At 44.5% G+C, this 23,419-nt stretch overlaps 2 protein-coding genes across 2 annotated transcripts in view; both read right to left on the bottom strand.

Moving 5' to 3' along the window:
- Nucleotides 1-3,484, bottom strand: part of si:dkey-1d7.3 (transmembrane protein 132D) — an 83,226-nt gene extending 79,742 nt beyond the window's left edge. The window contains exon 1 of the mRNA XM_056587751.1: nucleotides 2,502-3,484. Coding sequence (XP_056443726.1) covers nucleotides 2,502-3,484 — 983 coding nt within the window. The remainder of the gene's footprint in view (nucleotides 1-2,501) is intronic.
- Nucleotides 3,485-17,368: 13,884 nt separating this feature from the next.
- The window catches only part of rimbp2a (RIMS binding protein 2a), a 70,139-nt gene continuing 64,088 nt past the window's right edge, over nucleotides 17,369-23,419 (bottom strand). The window contains exons 21-25 of the mRNA XM_056587750.1: nucleotides 22,929-23,097; nucleotides 21,833-21,933; nucleotides 20,989-21,060; nucleotides 20,290-20,481; nucleotides 17,369-17,596 (exon numbers count right to left, since the gene is read on the bottom strand). Coding sequence (XP_056443725.1) covers nucleotides 17,369-17,596; nucleotides 20,290-20,481; nucleotides 20,989-21,060; nucleotides 21,833-21,933; nucleotides 22,929-23,097 — 762 coding nt within the window. The remainder of the gene's footprint in view (nucleotides 17,597-20,289; nucleotides 20,482-20,988; nucleotides 21,061-21,832; nucleotides 21,934-22,928; nucleotides 23,098-23,419) is intronic.

Below are 23,419 nucleotides of genomic sequence, written 5' to 3'. Positions count from 1 at the left end.
GTTGTCGGTTGTCGAGTATTATTTTTAAGTGAATTAAGTGTCTTGATTAGGATAACGAACAAGTGCACTAATAAATATACATAACCGCATGGCATGCTGTTAAATTAATTTGACAAAGAGAAAAGTGATGTGGCAATCAATATACTTCATTTCGCTATGATCAACAAATCAGAATGGATAGAATCATGAAAGTGGAAATGAATAATCTTTCTTAGAATGTAAATTGTCTAAAAATACTCAAAATGGCTCGACGTGGGCCTGTAGCATATTAGGATTTCTCCATGCGTCCACACATTATTTTTCTAAATGCCATGACACCACTTGGTTGGATACTGGAAGAGGCCCCTTCGATGCTTTGTTTGAGAGAAATGTATTAAATGTGAACTTTTGAGATCACTTTTCTCCTCTTCTCGTCAGCTTTCGGATGATATTTTTTGGCCAACTCTTTTGGCTGACGCACACACCCACACACACACGCACAAACAAACACATGCAGAAACCACATACACATGCACACACCACCACACACAAGCGCACACACACTCGTATGTGCCATCATGGCGCAGATCATTTCCATCCTTTCCGTCCCAAAGGGTTAACCTCTCCAGTCATTTACAATCATGGCCGCAGATTATGTGTTAGGGTCAGCTTACCCCTGAGCAGTAGTGGACTCAATCTCGTTTTTTTATCCCAGGAAGAATCTATGTTCTTGCCCAAGCTCCAAGGACCAGGCACCCATTTGGACTGACATGACTGGCTGTTCCTTTGGCCAAACCTCATTCTGTAGGTGGCAATGGGCCAGCATGGCTATTGCCAGAGCCCCCCCGCCTGGAGAAGGGAGTTGTAGCTGGTTCAGGCGAAGCAGGGAATTCATCTTCGGAATAGTCAAAACAGCAGAACCTTGGATCAAGGGTTAGCATCTGTCTGCCAACCTTTATTCACATCGACTTTCTAAACACTAGCACAGAGGCTGTATATGTGCTTTTGTGTGTGTGCGTGTGTGTGTGTGTGTGTGTGTGTGTGTGTGTGTGTGTGTGTGTGTGTGTGTGTGTGTGTGTGTGTGTGTGTGTGTGTGTGTGTGTGTGTGTGTGTGTGTGTGTGTGTGTGTGTGTGTGTGTGTGTGTGTCTGCATGAGTGTCTGGTAGACAGTATAAACAGTACCCACAACAACAGGCAAACTTTGCTTGTTCTTCTGTGTGTTCTGTAAGACCTTGGCTGACCTGTTCATTTTGGGGTTGAGCATGGTTCCACAACTGAATAATGCAACCAGAGAACTAACTATTGTGTACTGTAATTCAAAACAAGCCAGCCAGCCAAACAAGAAAAATAAACCACCACACCAGTCGGCACATCAAAGCATGCCGTAAATCCACAAAGGATAACTGAGAGGTCTCCTGTGTTTTTGTTTAGAAAACAAAAAACATTATGGTGAGTAAAAAAGGTTGGGAATATTATAGACCTCAGTGAGTTGGCTCTGTGTCTGTACAGATCTAACGCATTTCAATGAAATAACCGCGGCTAACCAGTGTGGGCATAAGAGGGGGAGGAGAGGGCCTTTGAAAACGTTACTGTGGAGACAAATTTGCGTGTGAGGTTCAAGTATATTTGTTTTTCCGACTCCATGTATTAGATGAATCATTTATGATTCCAAAAGAGAAATTCCTGTTCAAACATGATGTTAGATGTTAACATATGAATACGGGGCCAAATGTTTCTGAAGATATTTTCCAAGTTTGACTTAGCTTCAAGGAGGAGAGCAAAGTCACCTCCTCCAGACAGAATATGACATGTCTATGGCTGGTCGTCATTCTGCCGAAATGTTCTCCAGGGACTTGGGATGTCTGCCTACTATGTATTATATATGTCGTTTTCTGTGGTATTCTTTCGTATAAACTTGCTTTCTTTGATAACTGTATGTTCTTTGTGCGTTCTTCAGAAGAGCTGAGCTTTCAGCCGATTGCTAAGCAAGCTTGTTGAACAACTGGGATCTTTTCCAGAAACGGCAAACACATCACACAATGGAGGGTTATTGTGTTAGTTGAAACAGGAGAGAGGGGTAGACAGTACATATGACAATGATGACACACTTACAGCAGCCAAACTGGTCCAGTAAAGTATCTGTTTGCCCTCTGTATGGATTACACACTCAATTCGATGAAGAATTAGCCTGGAGTCCTCATCAATAGCTGTCAAATCTATAAAATAGAGTGCCTTTTCTTTATGCCTGTTTGAAAACCCGGCTGTTGAGCCCACATATACTTTTATGCTTTATGGCAAACTCAAGCCTAATTGAGCTGTTGCCAGTTTTAAAATGAAACTCCTTGGCAACAAATTTCGCAATGATTAATTCTTTCATAATTTACTGCTTGATTCCCACTTCAATTAGGTCATATTGTCCCTATGGGAGCAAAAACATTGAAATCCCTGCACATATTAGTTGATCTAAATCATACAAGTGCGCTATAAAGCTGTTTTGAGAATCAAAGGCTTCCGCTCCTTACCTGAGTGTGAAACTCTCCAGGGGGGACGCACTGGACAGGAAGACGTAGAAAGTCGCCACGTCTGACATTTTCAGGGGCTTGGAGGAGGTCTGGACCACCAGGGAGCCCCCCAGCCTCAGCCGAAGGAACGTGGGATTCCCAGGCGGAGTCCTGAGCAGATTGACACTTCCGATTCTACTCATGGGTGTTCCCGAGCCGCCGCGAACGGGTCCTTGTGCCGCTCCCATGCGACGAAGGCTGTCCTGGGGCGCACACTGACCGCCCCGGTCCACGCGGCTTTTGAAGTACACCTCCGCGGGGTTCCCCTGGGACCCTCCCCTCGCCGCGTCTCCAGCTCCTCCTCTTCCTCCTCCTCCTCTTCCTCCTCCTTGCTCCTTGCTGGAGCTCGCTGACCGACTGGCTGAGCCGAACCAGGCGGGCTCTGGCTTCAGCTGGGCCAGACAGTACCCGCCGGCGTGCACCAGGCAGGCCCCCCGGACCTCCCTCGTCTCCCAGTAGGCGTACGCCGTGACGCAGTACGCCTCCCTCACGGCCCGGGCCTCCGCCCCGCCCCCGCCGCCGCCGCCCCCGCCGCCGCCGCCATCCGCGCCGGGCGCCGCCGTCGTCGTGGCAACTCCAGAGGGCAGGTGGAAGAGGATCCTCACGACGGGAGCCGAGGAGCGGACGTGCTGGGAGAGGAGGACCGCCTGGATCCTGCGGTCCCCCAGGAGGAGCTCCGGGGGGACGGGAGCGTCCACGGACAGGGGGCCGTATGAGGCGTTCACGGCCGGCTGTAGGAGCCCCGCCCCGGGCCCCAGCCCAGCCCCAGCCCCAGCCCCTGCCCCTCCGGTGAACAGGAAGCTCTGCTTCTTCACCTTCAGGCTGGCGTTGGAGGCTGGCTCCAGGGTCTGGCTCAGGAGCAGGTGGTCGAGGTTGAGAACCTGGAAGCCCACCGAAGGGTAGAGTTGGGAAGGCAGAGCTGAAGTCGGAACGTCGTCGTCCATCTTCTGGTTGTCAGCAGCTACAGGCGGTAAGAACCAGAGGTTGGCAGTACAGTCAGCAGCTACAGGCGGTAAGAACCAGAGGTTGGCAGTACAGTCAGCAGCTACAGGCGGTAAGAACCAGAGGTTGACACTACAGTCAGCAGCTACAGGCGGTAAGAACCAGGGGTTGACACTACAGTCAGCAGCTACAGGCGGTAAGAACCAGAGGTTGGCACTACAGTCAGCAGCTACAGGCGGTAAGAAGTTGGCAGTACAGTCAGCAGCTACAGGCGGTAAGAACCAGAGGTTGGCAGTACAGTCAGCAGCTACAGGTGGTAAGAACCAGAGGTTGACACTACAGTCAGCAGCTACAGGCGGTAAGAACCAGAGGTTGACACTACAGTCAGCAGCTACAGGCGGTAAGAACCAGAGGTTGGCAGTACAGTCAGCAGCTACAGGCGGTAAGAACCAGAGGTTGACACTACAGTCAGCAGCTACAGGCGGTAAGAACCAGAGGTTGGCACTACAGTCAGCAGCTACAGGCGGTAAGAACCAGAGGTTGGCAGTACAGTCAGCGACTAGTCTCATGATGCTAACAGATGATAGAGCATCATTATAGCATTACATTTAGTTAATTTTAGGGTTATTTTGTTAGCTGGCACTTAGCTGTATGTTGTTTACTCTAGGGTACAATGGTTATTTATTACAGTAAATAAACAACCAAAACCAATCCACACAAGGAAAGTACCAAACACTGGCTTGACACATGACTAATTTGAGCAAGTCAGAAAAAGAAATTGCAATAACATGCAATGTTGTCGAAAGCGGTGAATGCTTTTAGCGTTTTCCTACTCTTTAATAATTTAACAACACAGCAGTCTTTGATATACTTAGTGAATAAATGCAGATGAGGGATAATGAATGATATTAGCTCTTTGTCCGTTCAGCTATTGTAAGGGAATGCGTGTGATTGATATTAATGACTTATAATTACGAAAACAATAAAGTCATTCTATAATAGTGAGTGCACATAAAAAACCATTCAACATTTTTTTTAATTACATTTTTGCACATAACAATTTATTGATGGGTTGACTGATGATTTTGTACTGCAAGTGTCTCTGTACTGTTACAGAAAAATTAAAGAAATACAAAAGAATGTGCCCGATACAATCTTTCTTGAGACTATATATATATATATATATATATATATATATATATATATATATATATATATTTAAGAGATGCTGATGTCCCCAAATGGTAAAAGTGACAGCCCCAATTTCCAACCACTTCAATTAAAACCCTTCCTCTGCAACTCTGTTTGACAATATTATGTTAAAAACGAAGAACGTACAATCCTTAGAAAGATGTCCCGAGTGGATCAGAGTGGATCAGGAGGCTGTGATAGCCACTGAAACTCAGTTAAGAAAACTCATAAAGTATTTACAACCAGACCACAGCAACACAAAGATTCCACAAGCTAAAGGCTATCATTAAGATTATAATACAATTGGTAGTACAGTCTAAAACACTCTAACATCGTTATAAAACGTCTATTGATGATGTACAATGCACCCGCAGGTCCTATTTTTATGTGTAATATTGCACTTTACTGTTATTTGCAATTCATCACTTGCTGTCGTGTCAGGCTTCCAGCGGTTTGCTCCAGTGTGCTATTTTTTCTACATTACCCAGAAGGACTTTCGGTACCCCTCTCAGGAGGCAACAATATCTTAGATGTACATTTATAAATTGAATAAATGAATTAAATGCATTATAACGATCTTTATAACAGGCTATAAGTGAAATACTGAACAAAGAGGTAATAGGATCTGGGTGTGAAAAATATCACCAATATAAGTTTTAGAACGATGTCAAAGTGTTTAGGCTCTCCTTTAAGGCAGCACAGCTGTCTCCTTTTATAATATAGATTATAGATAAACACACACACACACACACACACACACACACACACACGCACGCACGCACGCACACACACACACATACAGTTACCCTCGTTAACTTTTACTCAGGGAGACACAACATTGACAATATTAGGACACAACAGATCAAAATACATCGTTATAAGCCTTGTGGTTTAGAGAAAGAGAGAGAGAGAGAGAGAGAGAGAGAGAGAGAGAGAGAGAGAGAGAGAGAGAGAGAGAGAGAGAGAGAGAGAGAGAGAGAGAGAGAGAGAGAGAATAAATATATGTTTTGATCTATTTTGTTTTGGAATCTGAAAAAAAGTTTTACACTCTCCCTCCTCGCCTAAACTGGAAAAACGCGCCACATAAATTATATTCCTCTATTGCGTGGAATTTATATCAGGCCTACGATCAGTAGGTTCCCCCCTGGCCCTCCATTAGTTCACCTTTATGCAGCCAGAGATATTGTCAATGTAGACTTATTGTCCTAGTTCGATATGACTGAGCATGTAACTGTTGCTGATAAGGGTCAAAACATAATAAGTAGGCCTATTCAAGGCGACAGATTGATGCATTTTTCATTTACTCCAGATGCGTTTATGTAATCTCACCAACGTGACAGTGCATACCCCCATACACAAGGTTATACATGTTAACACCTTATTTATTAAACCGAAAAAATAACTCGTTTCGCTATTTTTTCTGAGATATGAAACCCAATGACACATTCAAAGGAAATGTAATTTAAAGAAGAGTTTGTGTAGAGTGCAACAAAATGACCTCGCAGGATGTCTAAATGTAACTCACCTGGTAAGACGGCCATAAGAACAGCGACAGCAAACACATGAAACATTGGATATGCAGGAACGCTGAGCCTCATTTTGCTGAACGATCACGTTGGTCATCCACGGTAGTTCGCCAAAAACGCACAGAAGTTAGTCCAAGTGTTGCTCTTGAAAGAAAACGCTGCAAACCAAACACCAAACGAAACACGGTATCCCAACCAACTCTAGTAACTCTCTTGCATGCAGATCCGCGGGCTTCTCTCTCATCATAACGCTTCTGTAAGTTATTTCATCAATGACTCTTTCAATCAATGACAAACTTTGTGGGATTGAAGTTGACCCGATTTACTGACTTCCCCCCCCCCGCTGGCAGTCTCGGCTCTACTTGAAGAGTGAGCGGCAGCAGGAGTCGAGCTCGCTCTGAGAGAATCACACGGATCGCTTCGACAGATTAATCCGAGCCACGTGCGTAATCGTGGTCGGGGAAAGAGCGGGAAGGCGCACTAAATCAGGGGATCACGCGCTCATCTGGCAACCAGCGGTTGAGGACGGGTGATGACGTCGGTGGAGCTCCACCAGACCACCACATTTGGGACACGGTTCTGGAATAAGGTTACTTTTTTATGTTTATATTTCGAAACATATAAACATTTTATTCTCCTAGGTCTTTTCATTCGTGGAAAGCATGTTTTTTTTTAGCTTTCTTAATAAACATTCATATTTTTCACCAGGTTGTAAAGGGAGGCCTAGACCTCTTCAGGCAGAGTTATATTGAGTGCATAGCACACGTTTCCCCAGCTGTCTGTGGGTCTTATAAAGCAGAACTATATTCAATTCAGTGGTGTCAACCTTTAGGCCTAGGCTACTAATTTTCTTCCAAATAAAAAGAAGAACATTGGTTTTTTTCTAGCTTTTATCGTACATAGCTAATATGTTCTCTATGTTGCATATTGCGAGGACAAAATCAATTAAGAATAAAAAAATATACATTGGCCTTTGTTTCTATTTTCTGTATCCCTGCCTAAGGCCCTAAGGTCTAAGGCCAATAGCCTAATCAATGGACTTTGTGTCAGATCCGTTTTCAGCTTTGCAATGTCACTACAGTTGGAGCATGAGGGCGATATACTCGCTACACTAAACATGAATGTTGTCACCCACGCCGTGAAATTAAAACAGCATAACGGACAGGGCAGGCGAATAGAGCCATTGGGGTGCAGTTTTAACGCAATCCTGATATCAGTGGATCCTCTTCAGCCTACGTGCTGACTTTTGATTTGCAGCTGCAGAATAACCTAAGGATCCTAATGAGCCAACATCTCAACACCCTCACTGCCAACACCACCCGTTTTACCACCGTCACCCTCAGTGTGACATTATGTGCGTGAACGTACAAGTGGGTTGCTTTGTTTGGGTTTAGGGTTTGGGACCTCTGTCCGAGCACACTTTCGGGGGGGACAGGGGGGCTGGTGTGGGGGGGGGGGGGGGGGGGGGGGGCAATCACACTGGCGGCGGTCAGGGCTTTAGTGCATTTTACTTTCCCCCTCTCTTTTTTTCACATTGGAAGTGACTTTCCTGCCAGGTTGAGAGAATAATGTTTCCTGGCATCATTAGCCGGTAAGCATTCCCACTCTAGACTCAGGAGACTGATTAAAATAAATATGTACCTTAGAGAGAATTTAAGGATCTCTGATTGCGAATAAAACAATGAAGAATGAAGTGAGCCCACAGGAACTTAAGAGGGTACTTCAGGGAGTCTGAGGGGTGTACTTAGATGGATCCCTCAACGTAGACGACTTCATGTTCTTTTGACACATTTGCACTGCTTCTATTGTACGTTGATTTACAAGGGTAAATGTAGGGTGGTTTTGAAGGATAGCTTACGGTTTCAGTTGTCCTGGTGGATTCACAAACGGTCCTTGTGTTAAAGTTGTTTAATGTCGTCAAAATGACCAGGTGGTATAATTCAGCCGTCGGTTACTGTTGGTAGGGAAATGTAGTAAGTTCCATCCCAATTACGTCCAGATGCAGGTCATTAAGGAGCAGTGAAAGTCATCTCACGGAAGGACGATGTAGGCTGAGGACATTGGGGTGGACTCTAAATCCTTTAAACCGGCAGTAGTCCACCATCATCTGATCTTGATTTGCTGTATTCATCGATGGACCCCCATGAGGAAATTGTCTAAATTAACCTGTTAATCATGAGCCAACATTTCTTTGGAGTTGCTAATTCAGTCGGCAGTGAGTAACATGTTCATTTGTATTTTTGCTTTATAATTTAAAGCACTTAGGCTCATAATAGGCCGACGGCTATACGTCCTTTAGACATGATATCCTGCTTCTGATCAAAGCTATTACACCATGGATTAATATCATATAATACCACGTTCTTAAATTGAAATGATCAAATCAATCGAGTAATAAATTAATCTAGCCGGCCCTTTGACTAAATTAATGCATAAAAATAGCTTTGACCTTCATACCACCTTTTCTTTAATCAATGTAGATTAATCTGTTAATCACACCCAGTGTTATTATAAGTGTTAAGCAGAAGGATTTCACGTTCTGAGAGAGAATGGAAGACAATTACAATTTAACAAAGAGACCAGAACTAGTTAATATAATCGAAAGCATTGCAGTTAACCTCTCTCTCTCTCTCTCTCTCTCTCTCTCTATATATATATATATGGTGTGAGTGTGATTATCCGTTACAAGCCGTTTTGAAAATCGGGCTCTTCTGAGATCACAAGTGGGCGTGTCCATCTAGATGTGTGACGGATAGATGAGCAACGTTCGCTACAGTCCACTGGGTAGGGCTGGTAGACTGATCTATCCAGCCCACATCTAGGTCGACAAGCCCACCTGTGATGTAAGAAGAGCCAGATTTTCAAAACGGCTTGTAACAGCTAATCACACTCACACCTGGTGGCATGTCATGGGACCTTTAAAATACAATTTCATCATTGTGGGAGTGTGTGTGGGTGACGGCTGGTCGAAGCAGCCTCACCTGGCCCAGTCTGATTGGACTCTGGGGCTGGTGGAGTCTGCACACCTGTTACAATATAAGCAATCAGTGTGCAACAGGTTAAACCAGCCGTCTCCACACGCACTCAGGAGATCTGCTGCATGGCAGCGCAGCGTTCTTTCCATGTTCATTAACTACAGCTTTAACAATAAACCAGATATAACATGACCGCCCCAGCAACCTTTGTGTTAGGAGGAGCCCAGAAGCGTCCCCTAGGTTGAGTGTGGCAACAATAATTTATAATGATAAAAACGGTATGTGATAAAGAGGGACCGATAAGTTACAGAGGGGGGTATTTTACATAGAGAGGTTGCTTACACTGAGGGGATGTATGCAAAGGGGGAGGTTCTATACATTGGGGGGTTGTCAACAGAAGGGTGGGAGGGGGGGGGGGGGGGGGGGTTACAGAATGCGGTTGTTTACAGTGTGTGTGGGGGGGAGGGGGGGTAGTTTAAAGAGAGGTTGTTTAGAGTGGGGAAGGGGTAGTTTAAAGAGGGGGATAGTTTAAAGAGAGGTTGTTTAGAGTGGGGAGGGGGCTAGTGTAAAGAGAGGTTGTTTACAGTGGGGGGTTGTTTAAAGAGGGGGTTTGATTACAGTCAGGGTTGTTTAACAGAGGGATCTTTACAGTGGGGTCTAGTTAATAGAGGGGGTTGTTGACATAGGAAGGTAGTTTATAGTGGAGGGGTAGTTAATAGACGGTGGTTGTTTGCAGTTGGTGGCTTTTTAACAGAGGGGGTCGTTTACAGTGACTTATCTGTTTGTCCGGATCCATCCCAGCACCAGCAAACGCGTGCTTTATCAATTCAGGAACACACAAAGGCTGCATTGCAGTGACACATCCGTATCCTACGGCAACACTCACACCAAGCAGCAATGAAATAGAAGCCTCCATTTCCATGCAGATGAAGGTCAGTCAATATGTTCATAGCAGGGGGGGGGGACCATATTATCAATTTAGAGAATAGATTTATCCACTGTTCGGCTTTAGTATTTAACGTACTCAAGATAACACAATTTACAAGTTTGAAATAACAGTTATTCTCAGAACATAATTAAAAAGTAGCACTTAGATACACCACTACCATGGCTCTGCATTCTAACATTCAAGCTCAGTGTGACCTTGTGAATAGTTCAGAAGTGCAAAGCTAGGATCCAGATCACTCTTTCATGTACAAAGTGACGCCCAGACGAAGAACTGAATTGACATCTGATGCGCCCCGTCATGTGATTAGTAGGTCTATTAACCCTCGCTGACAGTGATCCAGTGTTTCAGCTATCGATATGGAACGTGTGATTAAGATAACACGTCCTAATTTAGTAAAACGCCTTATTACCCTCCATTATTACCAAACCGTGGAACAGACGAGAGCTGGGGATAGATTGACTTCAAATCCAGCACATACTGTTATGTGAACTATAGTCAAGGGGATTGAGAGTGTTTTGTAATGAAGGAAAAATAAAGTTCACAAAGAACTGAAATTAATTAATAAAGTGTTTCCTTAAAGAGGAAACAGTTAAATCATTAATGAAGCAAATGGGTGCCAATCCTATTACAGTCGGTTATCTTCTGATCTTCATAGATTGGCTTTTTTCATGCTCTTTTTGTTGTGTGATTGAAATGTTGCGCTTTGATAGTATAACAGAAGGTCATGAAGGGGTTGTGATCTTCTGATCTTCATAGACTGGCTCGTTTCATGCTTTTACTGTTGCATGATTTAACGTTTGCGCTTTAAAAGCATAACAGTAGATAATTAGGGAGGTGGTTAGAGGTTTGGGGCTTTCTATGGGTGAGGAGGGTTGACAGTCAAAAGGTGAACTCTTTATTGAACAAAAGTACTACAAAACCTTTTCTCTCGGTATGAGGAACAGGGGAAATGTCGGTAGACGATCTTGCATTAGGTTCAGTGAATTAGCTGGGGTCAAACCATCGTTCATAAATCTGCTGTGGGTAAAACTAGTACATGGTCCCCCAACCTTCACCACCATGCTTCTGAAAGTTCCTGGGTTTTGATCTCTGATGCTATTCAGAATCAGAATGGTTATCAGCCGAGCCAGGTAATTCACAGAGGGAATTAACACAATATATAATTTGTCCTCAAAATAGGTCCAAGAATCACAAAAAGGAGAATAATAAGTATTTAAGGTATACACTGTACATACAAAAGGGCCCGTAAGCAATTACAAGCCGTTTCAAAAGCGACCCTCCAGTGACATCACAAATGGGACTGTCGACCCAGATGTATGATGGATAGATCAACCTACCAGTTGGTACAGGCCACAGTGTAGGCTGGTAGGCTGATCTATCTGATATAGTTCATAATAATACATACTATCCAGGGTGCTACTGGTTTGGTGTCTACTGGGAGAGGAGCTGTCCAGGGTGCTACTGGTAGGGTGGCACTGGAGCTGTCCAGGGTGCTACTGGTCGGGTGTCTCCTGGTAGAGGAGCTGTCCAGGGTGCTACTGGTCGGGTGTCTCCTGGTGCAGGAGCTGTCCAGGGTGCTACTGGTCGGGTGTCTCCTGGTGGAGGAGCTGTCCAGGGTGCTACTGGTCGGGTGGCTCCTGGTAGAGGAGCTGTCCAGGGTGCTACTGGTCGGGTGTCTCCTGGTGCAGGAGCTGTCCAGGGTGCTACTGGTCGGATGGCAACTGGTAGAGGAGCTGTCCAGGGTGCTACTGGTCGGGTGGCTCCTGGTAGAGGAGCTGTCCAGGGCGCTAATGGTCGGGTGCCTCCTGGTGGAGGAGCAGTTCAGGGTGCTACTGGTAGGTTGGCACTGGAGCTGTCCAGGGTGCTACTGGTCGGGTGGCTCCTGGTAGAGGAGCTGTCCAGGGTGCTACTGGTCGGGTGCCTCCTGGTGGAGGAGCTGTCCAGGGTGCTACTGGTCGGGTGCCAACTGGTAGAGGAGCTGTCCAGGGTGCTAATGGTCGGGTGCCTCCTGGTGGAGGAGCAGTTCAGGGTGCTACTGGTCGGGTGCCTACTGGTAGAGGAGCTGTCCAGGGTGCTACTGGTCGGGTGTCTCCTGGTGGGGGAGCTGTCCAGGGTGCTACTGGTCGGGTGTCTCCTGGTGGGGGAGCTGTCCAGGGTGCTACTGGTCGGGTGTCTCCGGGTGGAGAAGCTGTCCAGGGTGCTACTGGTACAGGATCTCTCCCCCTCTGCCTGTCCTTGGGCCTAAGGGTTATGTATCTGTTTGGTTTGATCTCTTTCATTCTTTGGGGTAGCAGGAGGTGTAACATCATCGCTGTGGGACAGAGACACACCGATTCATCCCCAGCGCCTAGCCTTCGGTCTGTTTGGGACACACTGTCCCCAATTATTTATGACGAATGGCACAGCGCCCTTTGTCACACTCCAACATAGACAGACACACAGTCAAAGAGACATAGAGACATACAGACAGATATAAAGACAGACAGAAGGGCATGAATGGAAAGCTTCTCTGAGCTTTGATTCGGCTTCCTTTGTAGCAGTATATATGGATGCGTCTTAGTGCAATTAGATCTGCTAAGCATGAAGAGAACAATAGCTGATTTGATTTAGCAATTGTTTCAATAAAGAAGTACGTATGGAATACTGCATTTAAGGGAATGAAGCTCTTACGGATAGTAAAGGGGCCTATAGCGTTTCTGCGTCATATATTTTCTCTCACTTGGCCACAAAAGGAACCAAACGTGCGTTCCTCCCAAGACATCATTGATTTGACCTATTCTGTCCCCGGTATTATGATGAATAATCTATTAGCTGAATGCAATGCATCTCTGAGCATATCAAGTTAATCAGTGAACCGAGAGGTCCCTGCCGTGCGGTTGAGCAGGGGTCGTGGATGCTGGGTGTTTAACGTTGTGTCAAACATTCCTAAAGGCTAAGGGAAGACAGATGCCCCGTTCAAGCCCTCTGGCAGTCTCGAGCGACACCACAGAGAGGTCACCGCAGGATTGAATCTTAAACATATGTTCTCCCTCCAGGCGATCGTGGTATATAGATCTAGGCAATGACTGAAGAGGAAGAATAAAGAAAGGGCTCTCGGAGGGAGGGAGAGCGATAGATGAAGAGAGAGGGGAGGAAGGAGAGAGGTGTTCCTGATTCCTTTTTGTTTGGCTGGTAAAACAGGAGATATTATGTACGAGGTATGCTTTTGTATCTCACAATCTGGATAACACAACGCTAAAAGTGTGTGCTTCGGGGCTGAAAGGTCCGGCAGGTGTTAGTCTTCGCATTCTCCCATGTAGGCCTACTGAAAGTTATTTACTGTGTGTATTGGTTTTCTTTTGTCTGAATGAACATCATTCTAAGCTTTTTGATAACACTCTGTCGTTCCATAATTATAGAATCAAATCAATAGCATTGATTCGGGAATATCGTGGGATTCAGATCCAATCGCTATTTTAGGAACACGCTCGTGTTGTTGTTACATAAAGAGCTCTGCTGCCCTCCTGTGGATGTTCCTGTAACAGCAGTCATTCCCGTCCGACACTACAATAGATTCCTGATTGAATCAACAAGAAGAATGTGTGCAATGTTTTGTTCAAACATTAAATTATGCATCACACACACACACACACGCACACACACACACACACACACACACACACGCACACACACACACACACACACACACACACACACACACACACACACACACACACACACACACACACACACACACACACACACACACACACACACACACACACACACACACACACACACACACACACACACCTGCCCTAGAAGGGTCTATTTGATTCATTCCTTTGGAAGCAGGCCAGCCCCAATTTGGCTCATAATCTCAGTATCTCAGCGGGAGAGATCTGTGGATTAGACGCGCTACTTGGGAACAGACTCAGGGCTTATCACTTACGCCCGCTAGCTGTAAGATAACATCCAATGGATAGAAAAACAGCCATTCATACAATATGTTGTTGTGTATCAATGCAGTTGTGAGACAAATAATTTGGTCACCACAAAAGGCATCCTACTAATACCCGAGAGGATTGATTTCATACAGAGATTGAGGCCGGCTTGTGCTCCCATTCTCCCTTTAGTTTGGGAAGAAGTGGACAAGGCTGACAGGGGACCCAAAGGGGATATGACCGCAGGGTTTTCATTATTCACAGACCTGGTCTCACTAAGACACAGGGGGGTGTCTGACAATACAACGTATACGTTTTAACCCTCTTTGTGAAATTGAGTTTTATGTGTTTTTCAGAACAAAACCAACGATCAGGTATCTTCCTACTTATTCAAGGCTAAGTGATTTATATTGTATTCATATACACAGCAACAGTAATGCCTGTTGATTTTTAATGTTGACACACGAAGCAAACACAAATCCACCCTCATTTATTTTTAAAAAATATCAAATTTATTTTGATTATAAAATGTGTAATTTGTTTTGCACATGCACACACTCACACACAATTATTCACCATAAACATTGTCCAATATTTTCTTTCTTTTTGTTATCTTTGATTCACAGAGCAAACACAGAACTAGTGACTGAAACATCTCATTTGAAAGGACACAATGGTTTTTACAGGAGAGGAAATTGCGAAAAAATCAAAGTAGAAACATTTAGAAATGACCTACAAATGGACCAAAGTACAAAAGAGCAATGGCATTAAGAGACACTAACCCATTCACAAATGATTGTTTTTGGTATTAGGACCATTAAATACCCTTTTATTTTTAATTTGCAGTGAATGAACGCAGAGGCTTTTGTCTGTAGAGATTGCTTTGGAATAAAATGAAAGCAACAAAACATATAATAATCCATTTGCATGTCTTTGCCTCCATTTTGCGTCATACATTCCATGTTGGAAAGCCAACTTTTTATTTTTGTCAAATATTAAATAGCATATCTAAGGAGTAACCCTGTTTCTTTCTGATTTCAACTCCATCTCTAGCTTGCACTCCCAACTTCCCCCAATTAGTTATAGGCTGCTTTGTGTTCCAGTGCAGGTGTTTAAAATCGAGAAAAGTCCACACACTTATTTGAAAGAAAATGTAAGAATTGGGGAACCTGTATGGACATGATGTCTGTTAAATGTTTCCCGAGGACTGATCATTTACTTTAGATTATTGGAGCTTAATTTACAGCTCTTTTCCATGAAAAATCTCATCTTTTATGCACACATGCCCTTGAAGCATTGTCCCTCTGAGACTTAATGTCGAGACAATGTTATCTTCAACTGGAACGGACATATTTAGAGGCTACATTAACATCTAGAGAGTGATTGGTTGACCATTTCCCAGATAATCTGTTATCCTGCCCATTTTCCCTCGTAGTTTAGATTTAAGGCCATTATTTTGAATAAGGGAAAAGGAAAACTGGTTAACATTAAATGATCCAGAAAATTAGAAAGCAGCACGCAATGTCGATCAGTGACATGATGTCACATATCAATATTGCACTATACTAGCTATGATGATGTACTATCTATACTAGCTTATTCTTTGTCGGAGCTCATTATAGTTATATCATTAAACAATAATCATTAGTGTTCCAACTATCCATAGCCAACGCAATAACACTAAATCTTCCCCGTGGCACTCATAGATTTGTGCAGATTTGTGCAATTATACGGTAATAATATATCACATAGAACTATGTAGCATAGACTTGGGTTAAAATTTTGGATTTGAGCGAGTTCTCGATAACGATGATGATGATCAGATAACGATGCACCTTGAACACCTTTTATGTTCCACGATGGACCAATCAGGGCCCTGTATTCGTCCCCTTATACCCGCAAGAGGAAAGCGTAAAGCGATGGCGGTGGGATTAGCAGCACTGGACCACTAAGATCCCTGAAGACATGGCTGTTTCTTTTTTTTTTCTTTAAGTTAGTTTAGAAAACAAACGTATGCACGAGCATGAAGGCAGCATACACACACACATACACACACACACACACACACACACATACAACAAACTGCCCACACACATAGACACGCATGCTCATTCAGACACACACATACACACACACAGGCACGAAAAAAAGTGACGTCTGTCCCGATCCTCTGAGGAAACACACACGCTTTGTGCAATAGGAAGACAAACAGAATGTTGTCTGGGACTTACGTTGTCATGACGGTTTTCAAGACCACAATAAAATATTTCCCCCGAATGATTTTCTTCCAAAAATGACAATGCAACAGTGATTCTTGGCAGAAACCAAAAAAGAAAAACACAATTTTGTATTGAGAAAATCAACCCTTGTCAGACAGAAAAACCCAAGGAATGTCAGCTCGTATTGTTTTTATGAAGGCCACTGAAACGGCGTTGCTTGACTGTCGTTGCACATGTCCTGTTTTGCTGTAATGCCCATGTTAGTGCCTGTCCATGTTTTGAGTTCCCTTCATCACTGAGGCTTTATCTGCTAAACTCGCAGGCACATAAAAAATATCTGTTTTGTATCCGTGTGATCCATGGTGTGGAAGGCCATGTATGGCCACCACCTTTTCTACCGTATTGCTTTGACTAAAGCCTCTGTGTTCATGAGCAGCCAGCATTACCTCCCCAATGCCTCCCTCAACAGTCCTGTTAGGATTGTTTTAGGAAAAACAGCATCTACCTTCCAGTATTGACATCGATCCTCCACAATATGGATGGTTTTGACATGTTTTTGTTTTGAGGTTTCATAAAATCATATATATATATTTTTTTTATATATAGATATAAAAAATAATAATTAAATGTGTCTTCCATGACTACCCTGCTTGAGATAAGGTTCTGTTTCACTTCAACTGGTACGATTTAGGCCTACACGTCATGGAAAAACCCTCGCCTCTGGAATAAAAGAAATCACAGTTATAATGTAGCTTTGTGAGACTTTCTCTCTCGCTCTCTTGATTTGGCACGGCGCACTGTACATCATGAAATCAATCCATAGTTAAAACGGAAACAAGCGATCACATGATTATATTCAAACAGTCCTATGCACACACACACACACACACACACACACACACACACACACACACACACACACACACACACACACACACACACACACACACACACACACACACACACACACACACACACACACACACACACACACTACGTGCACATCCCCTCCTCCTCGCCGCCGCACGTCGCGAGATTAAAAGCGATGGCGGGACCGGCGGCCCGGGCGTCGCCACGGGAACGGCGTGCGCTTCTGTGCCGTGTTACTTGTTGACGGGGGAAAGCCTCTTCAGCAGCTTCTTCCCCTTGGACAGAATACCTTTCTTCTTCTTCATGTCGTGGCTGTCGCGGGGGTCCCCGTCGTGGTCGTCGCGGGGGTCCGAGGGCCCCTGAGAGCCCCGCGCGGGGCTGATGGGCCGCATGGTCCCCGGCAGCACCATTGGCGACGGGCTGCGCGCCACGGGCACGATGTCGGCGGTTTCCGTGGCGACCTGAGGGGGGAGATGGATGCCGTGTAGGGGGGAGGTGTTTGTTGGGCAGGGGAGGGGGGGATCAGTGCGGATTATAGTGAGATTATAGTGACTGTGTTGACACCCTTTCTCCGGAGAACACTAGAAGGGTGCACTCCTTTTATCCACTCCGGGGATCGGGAATCCTAACCGAAAAGGTTGACTGGTATCATGTTAAATGTATAAGTGAACAATGCGTTCTGCAGTTATACACTTAGCCTTTTAAGATCATAGATGATATTTGTCATTGTCTTTAAATTTAAGACTTTAAGGACTATGTTTAAAGCTCATTATGTGTGTAGTTATAATGTATGGTAGGGTAGTTTGTTGTGTAGAGCATTTAGCTAGTGAGTGAAATAGAGGAGTGCAGGTTGTATTTATTCATTGAAACCCAAGCCATTGCCTGCTGTTATCAGTAATGAATGCCGTTGGGATATTAAGTCTCATTAAGCCAAAGCATGAAATAATAAATACATTTTAAATAAGTGTGAATGGCTAGCTATTAATAAATATATGTCACATCCCTCCCTATTAAATATCACTATTGTATGTGTGCTTGTGATTATCGTGGGAAAGGGAACATGTTCTCTAAGTCTTCTGCTTGCATTTATCTCGAACAAAAAAAACCATTTATGCCATTAAAAGGAGGCAATTTACACACTGCAAAAGTTATGCTCCCATTTGAGTGTCAAATTACATTTTCTTTTGTCAAAGAGAAATTTTGTTTAAAGATTAATTTACTAATTTGACCAAGAGAAGTTTCGACACACACGCGCACGCACGCACGCACGCACGCACGCACGCACGCACGCACGCACGCACGCACGCACGCACGCACGCACGCACGCACGCACGCACACACGCACACACACACACACACACACAGGCACACACACGGGCATACACACACACACAGGCACACATGTGAGGAAGAAACAGTTGGGGAAAGGCCATCGAAGGATAAGCACAACATCAGCACATCACAGAGGCGGCTAGGAAGGTAGAGGCGGCTAGGTAGGCAGGTAGTCCAGGAGAGGAAGCACACTGTACGATATTGATATACACAACCCCCAGCCAAACAACCCTTGATAACAAGCAACTCATTCTATCCATCGTCTGGACATAATAATTCATTGGTGAATATATCCATCAAGCCTCCACGATATTATATATATAAATATATATATTCATATATATATAACTTTTTTAATGCAGCCATCACTTTTGTGCAAAATATGACTTCCTTGCCTTTTCCTCCACCATAAGAAGAGGAATAGACAGTCCGATGATTGATGCCTATAGGGGAATTTTAATCTACATTCTTCAACAAAAAAGGTGAACAAAATCTGATGGCTGCAGCAAAAAATACCGGCGAGAAGTGTGACTGAACTGTCACAAATATTATTTTAAGCTTGACAAGTTTTTCAGCAATACTTGGTAGTGAAAGTAAAGTAAACTGGTGTGCATGCAGGGTTTATTTTTTATTTTTAGGTTATCGTGCTTGTTATCTCAAGTTTAAGACCAACTGTACACGGCAGACAGAGCAACTTTATGGTCTGAAATAAACCATCTTCTTCACGTATTTTATTGTTTTAGTTTTTTTGTTGTTGTTTTTTGCCAAGCGGGTGAGGGTAGAAACTAAATCAGATGTGACAGCGCCATTGTCAGTAAAAAAAACAACAACACATCACTATGACAACAACTACGACAACGACAACAACAACACAACACACGGACACAGAGCGCAGAGGGTTTTTTTATATCCAATTTTTTTTTCTCTTTTATTGTTTCCATCGTAACAATACATAACGGACGTCGTCTCAGTGAAGAGGTTAGTTCAGCGCACTCGCTAGCTCAGATCCAACATATCAAACATAGGCATGTCTAGAGAACCACTTTCAACAGAGCCGGAAAAATAGATTTGTGTGATGTGTGTAGAATATACAAAAAACAAGAAACAAAGCCTCTCTGGGGAAATACAGCATTCGGAGCCAAGAAAGATATTATAAAACGTATCAAGTTTCACTTTTTTGAAAAAGGCATGCTTTTCTCTCTGGAACAACTTTCGATTTTTTCCTTTTCGACCCTGATTTTTAGTACAATACTTTTTTTATTTATTTTGTGTTTCAGTGCAAACAGGTACCAAATTATCATGTGTGTCAGGAATGATTTGGAGCCTTTTTCAAATCCATCGCCAAGTACTACATGCATAGAACCACCCGTCAAGATCCCCACAGTCTAGTCCCTCGTGTTCACGTTGGGCTTTGCTTCTTCCTTTCTCTGATACTCAGAAAACGAGGGGGAGGGGGGAGGGAGGGTTGTAAAACTGGGTTTTTTCAAACACAAGGTTCCACGGGGGTCGGTTAGGGTGAGGCGGGGGGGGGGGGGGGGGGGGGGGGGGGGCCGGAGGGGGCTGTAAGTTTCTTTAATAGAGTCACCACTGGTCACCACAAACACACGCACACTGAACAGCACAAAGACAGCAAGTGGAAGAGGAAGCAAGACAACAGAAAGTAAAACCGAGAGAGGACAGAGAGAGAGGAGAGAAGATGGAGGAGAGCGAAGAGAGGAGAGAGACGAGGAGGAGGAGGAGGAGGAGGAGGAGCGACGAAGACGAAGGGTGGCTGTGTGTGTGTACGGGAGGCCTAGCGCTGAGAGCGGCGATGGTGATGTACCCGTTTGCCCTCTGCGTTGGCGGCAGAGGAGGAGCAGTGGGAGGAGTTGGCGGGGGCGCGGCCGCCGGACTCCTCCTGGGGGGGGTGGTGGTGGTGGTGGGAGGGGATGTCCGTCAGATACACCTCCACGTCGTCAGGCACTTCTTCTAGAAAGTTGGAGGGGACCAGGCCGCGGTGGCCGTTGATGTCCCCCTGGAGGGGGGAGAGAGGTGGTGGAGGGGGGAGAGAGGAGCAGGATGGGGAGAGAGGAAAGGAGAGAAGAGAAGGAAAGGGAGAGGGGAAAAGATGAGGAGAGAAGAAGTGGAGAAGAGAGGAGGGGGGGGGGAGAAGAGGAGAGAAGGAAAGGGAGAGGAGAGGAGAGGAGGAGAGAGGAAGTGGAGTAGAGAGAGGAAAGAAGAGGAGGGAAAAAAAAAGAGGGGAAATGATGAGGAGAGAAGAAGTGGAGAAGGGAGGAGGAGGGGAGGGAAGAGGAGAGTGAGGGAGGAGATGAGAGAGAGGAGAGCAGAGGGGAGAAGGGAAAATGAGCGGATCAGAGGGACAAGAGAGAAGTGGAGAACCAAATGGGGCGAGAGCGTTAATGGAGGGAAGAAGGAGAGATGACATCAGAGTAAGTCTTTGAAAGTTCACAATTTGCAGAACAACATCTTGACTTTCAAAAATATCTTTGCCATGAAAAATAGGAAAATAAATTGCGCTCACATAATAAAAGCCATCTTCATCAATTTCTCCAAAAACAGCCATGATGTCGCCAGCACAAAAGGTCAGCTCAGTCTATCCGAGACAGAGACAGAGAGGCACGCTAGGAAATGGACTCATACATATACATACATGCGTGTTTCTCTCACAAAATACAGCAGGTTTAGTAAAAGACAGAGGTATGCATTAAGAATTATAACTGATACAATGTTTTTTTTCCATGGGACTTGATGCTAAATGAAATGCATAGCGGTCGGACCAACAGTTTGTTCTGTGGATGAGACAATGACAAATATGAAACAGCAACGTCTTTCATTACAAATTAATACACTCATTTACGATGGTGTTAATTGAAGAGAATCATTGGTGTAATGCTTCTGTAATAATCAATGGAAGGTGCTCCACAGCTTTCGATGGTTCCATCCAAAATCACTGGGTTTCAATTCTCTCCCACTTTCACTCGTAAATTAGGATATCATTCTTTGCACATTGATGGTTTTTTCGATGTACTAAAAACGTTATTTTGGACGCACCCTCTGGAGCACATTTGAGGCGAGTTACCATGACGATGATGGCGACGCAACGCAGCATTTTCAGTGGAGCACCAGGGGTCAGGGATCTAAAGAAACCTCTGGAGCCCTCGATGTCTTATATAGGGTGTACCCCAACATCAACACAAGAGAGGCTCTAGAGCAGTGTGTGTCTTTAACTGGTTGTAGTAGCCCACTATCAACACAAGGGGAACGTCTCTGGAGCATTACGTATTTTATACTGGGTGTAGCACACCTCTGTCAACACAAGGGGAGCTCTCTCTGGCGCAGTGCTTGTCTCTTACTGGGTGTAGTACCTCAACGTCAACATTAGGGGAGCTCTCTCTGGGGTCGTAGTCGTAGAGGGCCACCATCCTCCGGGTAGCCTGGTCTCTACGCTGGCCGCGCCTGTTTTGCTCTGATAGAACACAGAAGAAGAAGAAGAAGAAGAAGAAGAAGAAGAAGAAGAAGAAGAAGAAGAAGAAGAAGAAGAAGAAGAAGAAGAAGAAGAAGAAGAAGAAGAAGAAGAATAGAAATGATGATAGAAAAAACTGTTTAAGGAAACCATAAATCCTAATAATTATGAAACCATCCTATTCATGTTCCATTGACCTCCATGGGCCCTGTTTAGACACGCGTTACGAGTCCATCTTTAAAACCAGATTTTAATACGGTGGACAGACGTTTTCTCCGTCTAAAAAGAGGGGAGCAGTAGGATGCTCCGGAGGTTCTGAACACTGATTCCACTCTAGAGCGTCAAGCGAATCATGCAAGCTGTTTCAAGTCACATGACTAGCTCATGACTCCAGATCTACATTCTCGATAGATTGATAACAACTTTATTAATCTCCCTGAGGGGAAATCCCTTTGTTACAACAGCCCAGTGGCAGTGGAAAACACAGGATAAGATACAATACAATAACATTTAAAAGTACTACTGAAAACCAAAATTTGACGCTAAACTAAATGCTAAAATAAAGACAAACAAAACAAACAAGGCAAAAAAAACAGACATTATAAACAATAAAAGTTATAAATTATAAAGTGGCTAAGTACCAGTACTTCACAGTTTATTAAAGGTGAGAGTGGGATTAGCCGTTACAAGCCGTTTGGAAAATCTGCCTCTTCTGACATCATAGGTGGGCGTGTCCACCTAAATGTATGACGGATAGATGTGCAGCGTTTGCTACAGTCCACTGGGTAGGCTGGTAGACTGATCTATGCAGCACACATCTAGGTGGACACGCCCACTTGTGATGTCAGAAGAGGCCGATATTCCAAACGGCTTGTAACGGCTAATCACACACACCGCTGGTGGTATAACAAGTTGAAAGTGCATGAATGAGAGCTCTCTTCTCTCACAGGCGGGCCAGTCATTCCTAAACAACCCCTCCATAGGGCGGCGTGCGGTACCTATCCGGTCGATGGGCGTGTTGAGGGGCAGGAAGCCCTGCTTGATGAGCTGGTCCAGCGTCTCGTCGTCCTCGGCCCTGATCTCTGACACCATGTTGCAGGGGATCAGGCCCATCCGACCGCACACCTCGCCCCGGTAGAAGCCGTCCGTGTCCTTATCCCCGTACACCTGGGGGGGGGGGGATAAGGACATTGCAATGTAATAGAACACGATATGCAAATCGCAAAGGCTGCGATTTCTTTTACGTTCAATAGTTAAATAAAGATGTTATAATATCAATATCAGCTTAACACATAGACCTGGCCTAAAGGAAAGAGCAGTTTATATGATGACTGACTTGGTCATACTATAGAATGATTTATTGCTTGTGTTTAGTGAATAATACAGAACATAAGGAACTTTAAAAAGAGAAATGGCATACTAAATCGCCATCTCAATATTTGTCGAAATAATCGCATTTTGATTATTACCCAAATCAGTCAGCCCTTTA

Source organism: Gadus chalcogrammus, chromosome 4 (genome assembly GCF_026213295.1).
Source record: "Gadus chalcogrammus isolate NIFS_2021 chromosome 4, NIFS_Gcha_1.0, whole genome shotgun sequence".
NCBI lineage: Eukaryota > Metazoa > Chordata > Actinopteri > Gadiformes > Gadidae > Gadus > Gadus chalcogrammus.
This window is presented reverse-complemented; position numbering and strand designations above follow the sequence as displayed.